Source organism: Salvelinus namaycush, chromosome 14 (genome assembly GCF_016432855.1).
Source record: "Salvelinus namaycush isolate Seneca chromosome 14, SaNama_1.0, whole genome shotgun sequence".
Lineage (NCBI taxonomy): Eukaryota > Metazoa > Chordata > Actinopteri > Salmoniformes > Salmonidae > Salvelinus > Salvelinus namaycush.
Window position 1 is genome coordinate 24,315,804 of NC_052320.1, and position 12,662 is coordinate 24,328,465.

A 12,662-nucleotide genomic window follows, 5' to 3' on the forward strand; every position below is an offset into this window, starting at 1 on the left:
CTATCAAATATCAAATCATAGACTTAATTACAACATAATAACACACAGAAATACGAGCCTTAGATCATTAATATGGTCAAATCTGGAAACTATAATTTCGAAAATAAAACGTTTATTCTTTCAGTGAAATACGGAACTGTTCCGTATTTTATCTAATGGGTGGCATCCATAAGTCTAAGTGACACAATTTCCCTAGTTTAATATTGCCTGCTAACATGGATTTCTTTTAATGAAATATGCAGGTTTAAAGAAATATACTTCTGTGTATTGATTTTAAGAAAGAAATTATTGTTTATGGTTAGGTACATTCGTGCAACGATTATGCTTTTTTCGCAAATGCGCTTTTGTTAAATCATCCCCCGTTTGGCGAAGTTGGCTGTCTTTGTTAGGAAGAAATAGTCTTCAGAGTTCGCAACGAGCCAGGCGGCCCAAACTGCTGCATATACCCTGACTCTGCTTGCACAGAAAGCAAGTTAAAAGAAATCCATGTTAGCAGGCAATATTAACTAAAAATTATGCTTAAAAATATATACTTGTGTATTGATTTTAAGAAAGGCATTGATGTTTATGGTTAAGTGCACATTGGTGAAACGACAGTGCTTTTTTCGCGAATGCGCTTGTTAAATCACCCGTTTGGCGAAGTAGGCTGTGATTCAATGATAAATTAACAGGCACCACATCGATTATATGCAACGCAGGACAAGCTAGATAAACTATTAATATCATCAACCATGTGTAGTTAACTAGTTATTATGTTAAGATTTATTGTGTTTTATAAGATACGTTTAATGCTAGCTAGCACCTTACCTTGGCTCCTTGCTGCACTCGCATAACAGGTAGTCAGCCCGCCACGCAGTCTCCTCGTGGAGTGCAATGTAATCGGTGACCAAAAATGCCGATTACTGATTGTTATGAAAACATGAAATCGGCCCTAAATAATCGGCCATTCCGATTAATCGGTCGACCTCTAGTGTGCATGCGTCGTCGTGGCTGTGTCAGCCTGTCCATATGTGTACGTGTGGGTGTGTTCACTGGTGCAGCGATGGTAGGTTTTTAATCTGCGGGAAGCTTGAAAATGAGCACAGCAGCCATAGAAATAGCCAAGCCCTGAACTACATTACAGGGACACAGTCAAGGACTCCTGTAGTATTTAGCCACAACAACATTTGGGTTACTTATTCCCTAATGTGACTCTGAGTAGTAGGGACATCTGTACTGGACATTGGAGTATGATGCAGTATGGACATTTTGCCTTAACATGAGATCAATTCCTAATTTTAGTCCAAGACAATGAGCTTATGACAGTTGAATTGATCTGGCTTGTTTGTGTCTGCTTAGTGTACCATTGATACCATTTACCAATATCCCCCTGTTATTTTGTATGATTTATCTTCCTTGAAATGTGATTAGTCTTGACAGGAACTCCTGCTACTGAAGGGGGGGATGAGCTAGCCTAGCTCTCTAAAATCTGTGTTTACATCAGGAAAGGGGGCTGTAGTATAACAAACAGGAGTGCAGTCAGAACAGCTGCTGTAAGAGCCTCTAAGTCAAAGATATTTGTGAAACATCCTTTGATTCATTGTGAATTTCATATTCTCACGTATCCCTAAAACATAGAATTTGGGTTACCACAGAACCAATTAAGTCACCATTTGATCTGCTAAACATCATTTGACTACCCCATTGTGGAGTTCACATTGTCACGTATCCCTCAGTTCAGGTTTCGGCCTACTCTTACGACATCTGCCATCGACCGGCAATACAAAGGGCATCAAGGGGCCTAGAATCACATTGTGCTGGGATGAGGTCTTGTAGAAAATGTTGGGGGCTTGTAGCCAGAGCAGAGGGCCAAGGCACACAGGGTAGGCTGTGGGTAGAATTTCCAGAGTCTCAGCTATGTTGTCATTAGGGCTGGGGAGAGCATGGGGTGGGGGGAGGCCCAAAGCTTCCACCGCATGGTTGGTCCTGAACAGAGGCCCCTAATGGGAAATCCATTTCTAATTGTCTAGGTGAAAAATAAACGGACAGCTCACCCCACGAGAGGCCAGGGATACGGGTCGTAAACAATCAACCAAGCAGAACCGGCCAAATGTTAGCTGACCCAGGAGTATGCTGTGAAGTTGTATCTCAACGCTCAGTTTGAAATACTGTATGTTAGCTTTTGGTTTAGTAGCACATTTTCTGTGAGTACAGTCTAATGGCATAAGAGAGTTTTGATGAACTCCGTTTTTATTCAGACTACACAGTAATGAGTAAGTAGTAAGGTAACATAACTTCCTAACAGGTCTGCTGAGATGAATGCTGCATTGTTATTACTGTGTCCAAACCTTCTGACGTAGGCTAGTAAGCTACAGTATCATCCTAAATTATTTTGTTTTCTATGGCATTCATCAGGAACTAGCGTTGGGCGGTATCCACATTTTCATACCGTTTCTGTACCATACCGGGGTATACGGTATTACCAAATGTGCACACAAGGGGTGCTATTTAAAAAAATATATATATATCTATCTCTCTATCTATAATATAATTGTTTTTGATGAACAAAACATTTAGGCAACAGGAAATTGAATGTCTGCTATAACCAAGAAGCTTGATCTTGGCATCTAGCCACTTACTGTTGACTAACCCCATTCCGTACAAATGTGCGCAACCGCAGCATTCAAACGACTGTAGCGACTGTGTTGGCATCAATATCTGGGGTGTGAACTACGTTTCTATTCAAGCGTTGATTGACATGGAAATGGCCCGATAGTATTGAAGAAAAGTTGAAAAAACTGACCCCTCTGACGCTGTACGTTAAATTGTGTCATGCCATAACGTACAGCACGCATAATGCAACTAATTCTGTGTCGTACAGCCTGTCTCCACCAGGTGTAATTCTACTCTCGCAGATTAAAAACAAGAAAGAGACAGAGATAGGGTAAGGGGGATACCTAGTCAATTGTACAACTGAATGCATTCATTTTTTGTATCATCATTGCAAGCCATCATGACTCTCAAAAGCCACGACAGCCGCTGTTTACTTGTAAAGATAACTTTAGCGCCGCCGTAAAAACCTGACTCAAATTCGACACACACCGTCAAATAGGTATGTAATGACACATTATATAAATTCTTTATAGTGTTTTATTTACATTTTAGAGGTGATAAGTTGGACAGATGGGGTGAAAAAAGCTGTTTGCCCACACGGCTTATCTCCCTCTTTCCCCCATTTTTAAAAAGACCCTACAGAGCTCATTGCCTTCTTCAGTCATGCAGAGACGGGCAGCATGAAGGTCTCGTCATTGATTTTGCTGGAAGGGGGAGAAATTGTGCTTTACAATGGTATTCATATTACAGTTGACCTGGAAGTATTATGTTTTTTGGGCCCTAAAATAAGGTCAATTGTACGTTACAGCGTGATGTACAGAAGTCCGTTAGCTAACTATAGCTAGCAAGTTAGCTAACCAAATGCATAGCTGGAGCCCTGAGCTGGATATAATTTGACTCATCGTAGATTCCTTAGTTAAACTTAACTAACCAAAGTACAAAATGTGCATATAATTTTTTTACGGTATTGAAAATCATACCGTCGATATTTCGAAATACCTCAAGAAACGGTATAAACTGTATATCGCCCAAGACTACCAAGAAATGCAGAAATATTTTGCTGGTTATTGTTGTCTCTTAGCATGTCATGTGCAAAATGGTAAATCTTTGGGCAGTAGAAGCTTTTACTGTAATGTTTCTTTGTAACCTCTTCTTACTTTTCCCCTAAGGAAGAGGGCTTTTTGGGCTGTGTATTGATTTGCATGTCAAATTTGAATCCAAACTCTCAATGTGAATGTGTATCCATATATGGCAAAAGTATGTACAGTTGAAGTCAGAAGTTTACATACACTTAAGTTGGAGTCATTAAAACTCATTTTTCAACCACTCCACAAATTTCTTGTTAACAAACTGTAGTTTTGGCAAGTCGGTTAGGACATCTACTTTGTGCATGACACAAGTAATTTTTCCAACAATTGTTTACAGACAGATTATTTCACTTATAATTCACTGTATCACAATTCCAGTGGGTAAGAAGTTAACATACACAAAGTTGATAGTGCCTTTAAACAGCTTGGAAAATTCCAGAAAATGATGTCATGGCTTTAGAAGCTTCTGATAGGCTAATTGACATAATTTGAGTCAATTGGAGGTATACCTGTGGATGTATTTCAAGGCCTACCTTCAAACTCAGTGCCTCTTTGCTTGATGTCATGGGAAATTCAAAAGAAATCAGCCAAGACCTCAGAAAAAAATTGTAGACCTCCACAAGTCTGGTTCATCCTTGGGAGCAATTTCCAAACGCCTGAAGGTACCACGTTCATCTGTACAAACAATAGTATGCAAGTAAACACCATGGGACCACGCAGCCGTCATACCGCTCAGGAAGGAGACGTGTTCTGTCTCCTAGAGATGAACGTACTTTGATGCGAAAAGTGCAAATCAATCCCAGAACAACAGCAAAGGACCTTGTGAAGATGCTGGAGGAAACCGGTACAAAAGTATCTATATCCACAGTAAAACGAGTCCTATATCGACATAACCTGAAAGGCCGCTCAGCAAGGAAGAAGCCACTGCTCCAAAACCGGCATAAAAAAGCCAGACTACGGTTTGCAACTGCACAACATGGCAAAATGGCTTAAGGACAACAAAGTCAAGGTATTGGAGTGGCCATCACAAAGCCCTACCTGAAACGTTTGACCCAAGTTTAACAATTTAAAGGCAATACTACCAAATACTAATTGAGTGTATGTAAACTTCTGACCAAACTGGGAATGTGATGAAAGAAATAAAAGCTGAAATTAATCATTCTCTCTACTATTATTTTGACATTTCACATTCTTAAAATAAAGTGGTGATCCTAACTGACCTAAAACAGGGAATTCTTACTAGGATTAAATGTCAGGAATTGTGAAAAACTGAGTTTAAATGTATTTGGCTAAGGTGTATGTAAACTTCTGACTTCAACTCTATCTTGTCCTCTCTGTGTAACCTCTGAAATTCAACTTTTCTGACTGACCTGGGTTGATTTTCTCTCCCTTCTTGTAGAAAGTTTTGAGGTGACCTTGACCAAAGAAGGTGATGATGGGCTCTTTCTCCTGTCTTGTGCTCAGTTTTTTATTATTAACCCACTAACGCAAACTAGCATCCGCACTTTTACACAGAAACTCCTGCCATGCTCTTTAATCTCCTCCCCATTTGTTTTTGTTTAACTTTTACTTTTCTCTCACCCCAAATTTTTGGAAAATACAACAACTGGATGAAAAGTGTGATGTGGGGCTGCGTGTACTTAGAAATATCTGTGCATGAGACATCCATTGTAGTTTGCAGACCCTAACAGTATTTCAGCCACAATCAGGGAAAAGGTGCTAAAGTCAGGAGTTGGTCTCAAAGTTGTCTGTCATTTTGGCAAATTCATCATGAACAATCAACCAAGACTGATATCAAAGCCAATTTGAGACAATTACTTTAAATGAACAATTCTGCCTTGAGTTGAATATTTATTAAGAAAATACAACCTGGTGAAACCCATGCTAAATGTTGGGAAATTAAATTTGATAATGACATTTTTGTCATAGTGTAGTATTATGTATGGACAATAAACTGCACACCAATATCGTTGGTGCCTCTCAAAAAAGAACCAAATTGAAATAAATGTGCCGGTATTACTTTAAAAAAATTATATTAAAGATGATTTTCATACAATAACCATGATTTTGACCACTGGCAACTTGTAATTTCTCGATTTTTCAAAGCAAAGTCGCTGAGGTTGTTAATGCAAACTCTCTCTGCTGTGAGGTTTCTGTTGTTGCATCTTTTCCACCACTAATCTCTACCATTAGCATGGCTGCAGTTGTCATTTGATGTGGATGTCGAGCAAGTTGATATTTCTAACCCCAGTTCTCATCCAGTACTTTTGTTTGACTACTGCTATTGTACTGGTTTGATCCTCTATTATTTAATTTTGTATTCATTTCTAAATAGTTTGGGGTGCGAGGCAAAATTGCACAGGAAGACTTCCTTCACTCCAAAATGAACTTTTAATGGATTATTTTAATTTGTTCATTTTGTTTTTCTTCACTGTATTAGGTTTAGTGCCATTTGATACCGGACCACTTTATCGTAATCGTTTCATATTACTTCTACTGTAAACTTTTAATATTTTGATTTAGGTTTCCTTTCTTTTTCCTATGTTCACTCCTTCTTTTCTTCTGAAATAGCCCTGTAATTTATAGCCTGACAATGAAATGCACTGATTTTAATATCTTGCTCCAATATTGGCTTTGCACTCCCTCTTCGTTTTGGTTTGGTTTGATTAGTTTAATTGTTGTGGTGTAAAGTACTCCTGTGAAATGCCTGTCCACATATTTATTGGTTTCAACATGCATGACTGGATGCGATGTGATCAGTCAGCCCACTATTATGCTAAATGTCCCCACTCCCCCCTCCCCTCCCCTCAAGTACTCACCCATACAACAATGCTTCTGGCTTCCTCCACAGACACCCCCTGCCCCCAAATGTACAAATCCCTGGCTGCCAAAACCTTTGGATGTTCTTTATTTAAGTTTGTGTATACATAGTGTTTTCTTACTAATTTGACTGTAGACTTCAAGAAGGAACTTTCCCCTTCTAAACAAACACTTTTTCGATTCTTGACCTGTTCAGGTGAGATTTGTGGCTTCAGGATCCATGGGCAGAATGTTCCCTTTGAGGCAGTGGTCCTGGACAAGTCCACGGGTGAGGGAGTCATTCGAGCTAAGGACAAGCTGGACTGTGAACTCCAGAAGGAGCACACCTTCACCATCCAGGCCTATGACTGTGGAGAGGGCCCCGACGGAGCCAACATGAAGAAATCTCACAAGTATGTCTGACTCTTGCTCCGTAGTGCCTCAGGGCCCCGTACTGGGACCAATTTGCAAAGTCAACACTTGAGTGCCACAGTGTGTGGAATTTCTTCCCGCCTTGACTCAATTTTGTTCGAATGACCTGATCTTAGTGTAATTGTGTGGGCAGGACATTCTGTTGCTGGTGCCAGCAGTCCTTTTAAAATTAGATTGATGCGATGAGTCCATCAATCAAAATTCACCTTGCAGTCTATGAATTTGATCATTGCCAACATATTCAATCAAGTAAAGGTTGGAAGGAAAATGTGCACAATCATGGTGCATTTCCATACAGGATTTATCCCAGTGTTTTACCCAAAAGGCTCAGACTTTTCTGTGTCCATCTACGCGGGCCGCCACCCATGTCTCACTGGGCATGGCTTCGGCAGACCTGGTGGAACTTGGGGCCAGAGCCACACTTCAGCTGGCATTTATACTGAACAAAAATATAAATATAAAGTGTTGGTCCCGTGTTTGATGAGCTGAAATAAAAAATCCCAGAAATGTTCCATATGCACAAACATTTCTTTCATATTTTGTCCACAAATTTGTTTATATCTCTGTTAGTGAGCATTTATCCTTTCCCAAGATAATCTATCCACCTGACAGGTGTGGCATATCAGGAAGCTGATTAAACAGCACGATCATTACACAGGTGCACCTTGTGCTGGGGACAATAAAAGGCCACTCTAAAATGTGCAGTTTTGTCACACAACACAATGCCGCAGATGTCAAGTTTTGAGCGAGCGTGCAATTGGCATGCTGACTGCAGGAATGTCCACCAGAGCTGTTGCCAGAGAATTGAATGTTCATTTCTCTACTGCCTCAACATCGTTTTAGAGAATTTGGCAGTACGTCCAACCGCCCTCACAACCGCAGATCACGTGTAACCACACCAGACCAGCACCTCCACATCCGCCTATTTCACCCGCGGGATCGTCAGACACCAGCCATCCGGACAGATGATGAAACTGAGGAGTATTTCTGTCTGTAATAAAGCCCTTTTGTGGGAAAAACTCATTCTGATTGGCTGGACCTGGCTCCCCAGTGGCTATCTGTGAACTTTAACACCTTCTCACAGAGCAACTGTTTTGATTATGTAGAGGTATTTCATATGCTTTGGCAATGTAAACATATGTTTCACATGCCAATAAAGCCCCTTAAATTGAACTGAAATTTAATTGGTGGTTGATTCTGCTCTTCACAAGTCCTCACTGTCAACCCTAGCTATGGAAACACAATAATCCTAGTATAATGTTATACAATAGTGTAACACTTTTTTACTTTTGAGACAAGATGAGTACTGTCTCCAATCTCAGAGTTCTCCCTTGCCCACATTGAGCCATCCTTCCTTACTATCCTTGCTTATGTTAGTATAATCAAAGTTATCCAGCTGTAATGCAACATTATGATAAATTGTGATCGGCTGCAATACAGCCATCCTAAAATTGATTATTGCACAGATTACTTAATTAGCTAAGCAGAGACTAATGTAATTCACAGAAGCTTGTGTGATGGATGTATCTTTTTGGTCGGTCAGTCTGTCGTCACCAGTTTAACTTTGACCCCAACAGGGCCACTGTCCACATCCAAGTGAACGACATCAACGAGTATTCCCCAGTGTTCAAGGAGAAGTCCTACAAAGCCACGGTCATCGAGGGTAAGAAGTATGACAGCATCCTGAAGGTGGAGGCAGTGGATGCCGACTGCTCATTCCAGTTTAGCCAGATCTGCAGCTACGAGATCGTCACCCCAGATGTACCCTTCACTGTTGACAAGGACGGTAAGGACCCCGACGTAGCTGCCCAACCCGGCCGCCTGCCAAAAAACAAACGGCTTAAAAATAGATCAGAGCTGCGATTCTTATTGACCTAGACCAATTTTTTTATTGATCTCGGCAAACAGTAAGTCTGTCATTTTTTTAATTTAGCACTTTGCCTTTGAAGTGTAGGCTTGCACCTTGAAATGCCAATCTCTGTATTATGATAATCCCTTGCGTGTCTGATTTTAAAAGTTGGGCTTTGATTAGCACTGTTTACTTTTGTTCTTAGCGCACCTGTAGCTTGTTGGCATTCCATCAATGAAAAGCTCAAATCAGCTCAATTCTTGTTTTGTTTTTTTTCTTTACTCAGGCTTCATCAAGAACACAGAGAAGCTGAACTACAGCAAAGAGCGCATGTACAAACTGACGGTGACTGCCTACGACTGTGGGAAGAACCGCGCCTCAGAAGATGTGCTGGTCAAGATCAACATTAAGCCCACCTGCAAGCCCGGCTGGCAAGGTAGCAAAGGCTCTACTCTATCAGTAACTCTCAAATGGCTTCAGGATCTGTTAGTGTGTGGGACTCTGTAAGGCTAAAGTTTACAGTATACCATTGGAAAGAGGTCATTCAACCCGCAGGCTTATCCTCTCTTAGCTAGTGTCAGAATCACTGCCTAATGAATGAACAGAGTATCGACTGCAAATGTCTTATACCATTATTTGTGGTGTTGCGTCTAAACATGTTGCTCATTTCTCTTCTCTCTTTCACGTTCTCTCCCTCTATATCTCTCTCTTTCTCTTTCTCAGGTTTCAACAAGAGGATTGAGTACGAGCCTGGCACAGGCAGTCTGGCCCTTTTCCCCAGCATGCACTTGGAGACCTGCGAGGAGCCAATCACCTCCATCCAGGCCAACATCGAGCTGGAGACCAATCACATCGGAAAGGGCTGCGACCGAGACACCTACTCTGAGAAGTCCCTGCACAAGCTATGCGGTGAGAAACCCTAAACCTAGAACAAAAACAACCATGATATACTGTAGCTCAGAGCATGTATCTCTGCTAATCAAGCAATGTGCCAAACAACATCCATTCCTCGTAATGCAGTCCATTCCAAAAAAAAACTACCCTCAGTGAACAAAGTGGATTTGATTTGTTGACATGATGTAATTGTTAGCTGGGGAAAACGAGTCATCGCTTTTCTTATCTGTAGCATTGTGTATTTGTGTCTAAACCTGGCATTCGGTGTGTGTGTGTGTGTCTCTCTCAGGCGCCAGCGCTGGCACGGTGGAATTACTGCCTGCACCAAGCAGCTCTGCCAACTGGACGGTGGGTCTGCCCACAGACAATGGGCATGACAGCGACCAGGTGTTTGAGTTCAACGGCACGCAGGCCATCAAGGTGCCCGAGGGTGTGGTGAGCACCAGCCTGAAGGAGCCCTTCACCGTCTCTGTGTGGATGAGGCACGGCCCCGGGGCCAGGGAGAAGGAGACCATCCTCTGTAACTCGGACAAGACCGGTACGCTACCCTCTACTCACTGTAAAACATACCCCATAATGTGTACTCCGTTGAGCCTGTCTGGAGTGCTGGTATGATGGGGTTTGCACTTTTGGGACTATTCCATTGTGCCTGGCAAGCTCAATCGAGCACAGCTTAGGAATGTGAAAGAAAATAATTAGGGTTATGATTTGTACCCAGGTCTGATACCCCATACATCAATAGACAGTATTTGTCCTCTCGTGATAGGACTCCAAAAATACTCCCAGTCCAAAATTCTGGCAACTTTACCAAAATTCCCAGGTTATCTTGAAATCATGGTTGGAGAATTCCAGCTCATTCTATTTTGATTCTGTGAATCTACCATCTGGGATTTTTGGAGAACTTGGAAATATTGGAACGTTACCGGAGCTTGGCAAACCTACCTTTAACCCTAATCTGGTGCCCATCCCACAGAAATGAACAGACACCACTACTCCCTCTACGTCCATAACTGTCACCTCATCCTGCTGCTGCGTCAGGACCCCGCAGAGGCGGAGAACTACAAACCAGCTGAGTTCCACTGGAAACTGGACCAGGTGAGCTACCACACTTTTAATTTAATTTGGGGTAAAACGAATGCATACATCAAACAAGATGCGTTTGCATTTGATCGCAGAGGATAACACTTCAAAGCATTAATTAAAGCACTTATTTTTGTGGTCTGCTTGGTCACCAGGACACCAAGACTGCCCCTTTTTCGACACCACACCTCAAGACAGTTTGACTGTAGTAGTAGTAGTTACTTTATTGTCCCAGATTTTACTGGTGAGAATGTCCCAGAACCCCACAACAACCAATGATTTTCAGCTGCCTCTCAAAATCATAGCAAAATTCCAAATGGTTTGTCCATTAGCACAATCAGTTTTGTCATTGCCATAACAAAGATGTTTATGAGGACTGTAGAATGAGAGCAGGGTAGTAGAACATATGCAGAATGAGCTCTTTGCCATGTCTACCTGCTCATGGCCTCGACTAGGCTCCAACCCAGTCAATATTTAATTGATTTCTTGCATCCTCTCACCTTGCCTCATTCTCAAATTGTATTGGAGAAGAAAGTCAGAAGGGAGGGACCTAGGACAATAAGGTTGAGGAGGAGGTGAGGAAAGACTAATTTAGATAGAGTTGATTTTGACCTCCTGCCCCTTCTCCTCTCTCTCTCACTCCAGGTGTGTGACAAAGAGTGGCACCACTACGTGCTGAACGTGGAGTTCCCCTCCGTGGCTCTCTTTGTAGATGGGGCCACCTTCGAGCCCTTCCTGGTCACCGAAGACTACCCCCTGCACTCCTCCAAGATTGACATGCAGCTCACTATCGGGGCCTGCTGGCAAGGTAAACTAGCCACAAAGTAGCCTGGTCCCAGATCTGTTTGTGCTATCACCAAACATTTGGAGTTGACATGATAACTCAAACAGATCTGGGACCAGGCAAGACACAGCGGGAATGTTGATGAAAACAGACAAAAGATATTATCTTAACAACAAAAATAAATCCCTTATCAGGATGTTTTAAGATGTCATCCTTTAGCTTACATGGCAATGCATGTATCAGCTAAGATACCAGTATTGATCTTTGAGTTTATATTGATAGTTACTAAGGACAAAATGCTAGAATAGGGCTTTCTGTTTGAGAATTAGTTTTTTTATTGCAATTTTTTTCCATTGATATACAATGGTAGTAGTTCTCCTTGTGTTTATGCCTAAAATAAGTACATGTAATTGTTCTGATATACTGTACATACAGTATTAACTCTTTCCCTGCTACCAGGATGATGCACTATTAGTTCATGTGTAACATCAAACCAACCTCTCCTGATTTTCAATCCCCTCCCCCCTGCTCTCTTTCCCTGAACTCTCTCCTGTACTCTCTACAGACAACCCAGGACATGACAAAGACAATGAGACAGTCTCTGAGCCTTCCACAGGTTGCTCAAGTCTTTCCCTTACTCCTTAATATGTGCCATTTGTCCATCTTGTTAACGGCATCATCATCATCATCACCCCCGACTAGAATGTCTTCCACATTCTAGCTGCACGAGGAATGATTCTCTAACTCTATATTTCTAGCATGAGACAGTCTGCGTAAGACTGGATGCAACATATTCCTGGACGGCTTTTTTTTGTATCACTTTGATATTTCTATTATTCATAAGCCAATGCGGTATTCTCTCAATTTCGCCTTCAGACGGTGCTCTCTATTACCCGATGCAGTATTTGGAGATGTTTACCGTTTCAGTGCATGACCTTGCGTAAGGAGCTGCGGCTCCAGAGTATCTGATGACAACAATGCACAGCTTGCGACACAGCGATTCTGCTGCTGGCTGCAGGACAATGTGACCTTGAGAGAGGCGAGGCCAGATTTGCGTTGCAGTGACGCAGCCATAGCAGACCCATCCTCATGCACTAACGGGTGCATCAAATCCCTGCACAATATTCACCTCGAGCTTACGATT

General features: G+C 41.8%; 1 protein-coding gene across 1 annotated transcript in view; it reads left to right on the forward strand.

Annotated features, from left to right (window-relative positions):
- The window catches only part of clstn1 (calsyntenin 1), a 71,357-nt gene that overhangs the window by 39,567 nt on the left and 19,128 nt on the right, over positions 1-12,662 (forward strand). Inside the window, exons 3-9 of the mRNA XM_039008261.1 lie at positions 6,697-6,892; positions 8,489-8,697; positions 9,047-9,196; positions 9,484-9,669; positions 9,944-10,192; positions 10,628-10,749; positions 11,380-11,542. Coding sequence (XP_038864189.1) covers positions 6,697-6,892; positions 8,489-8,697; positions 9,047-9,196; positions 9,484-9,669; positions 9,944-10,192; positions 10,628-10,749; positions 11,380-11,542 — 1,275 coding nt within the window. The remainder of the gene's footprint in view (positions 1-6,696; positions 6,893-8,488; positions 8,698-9,046; positions 9,197-9,483; positions 9,670-9,943; positions 10,193-10,627; positions 10,750-11,379; positions 11,543-12,662) is intronic.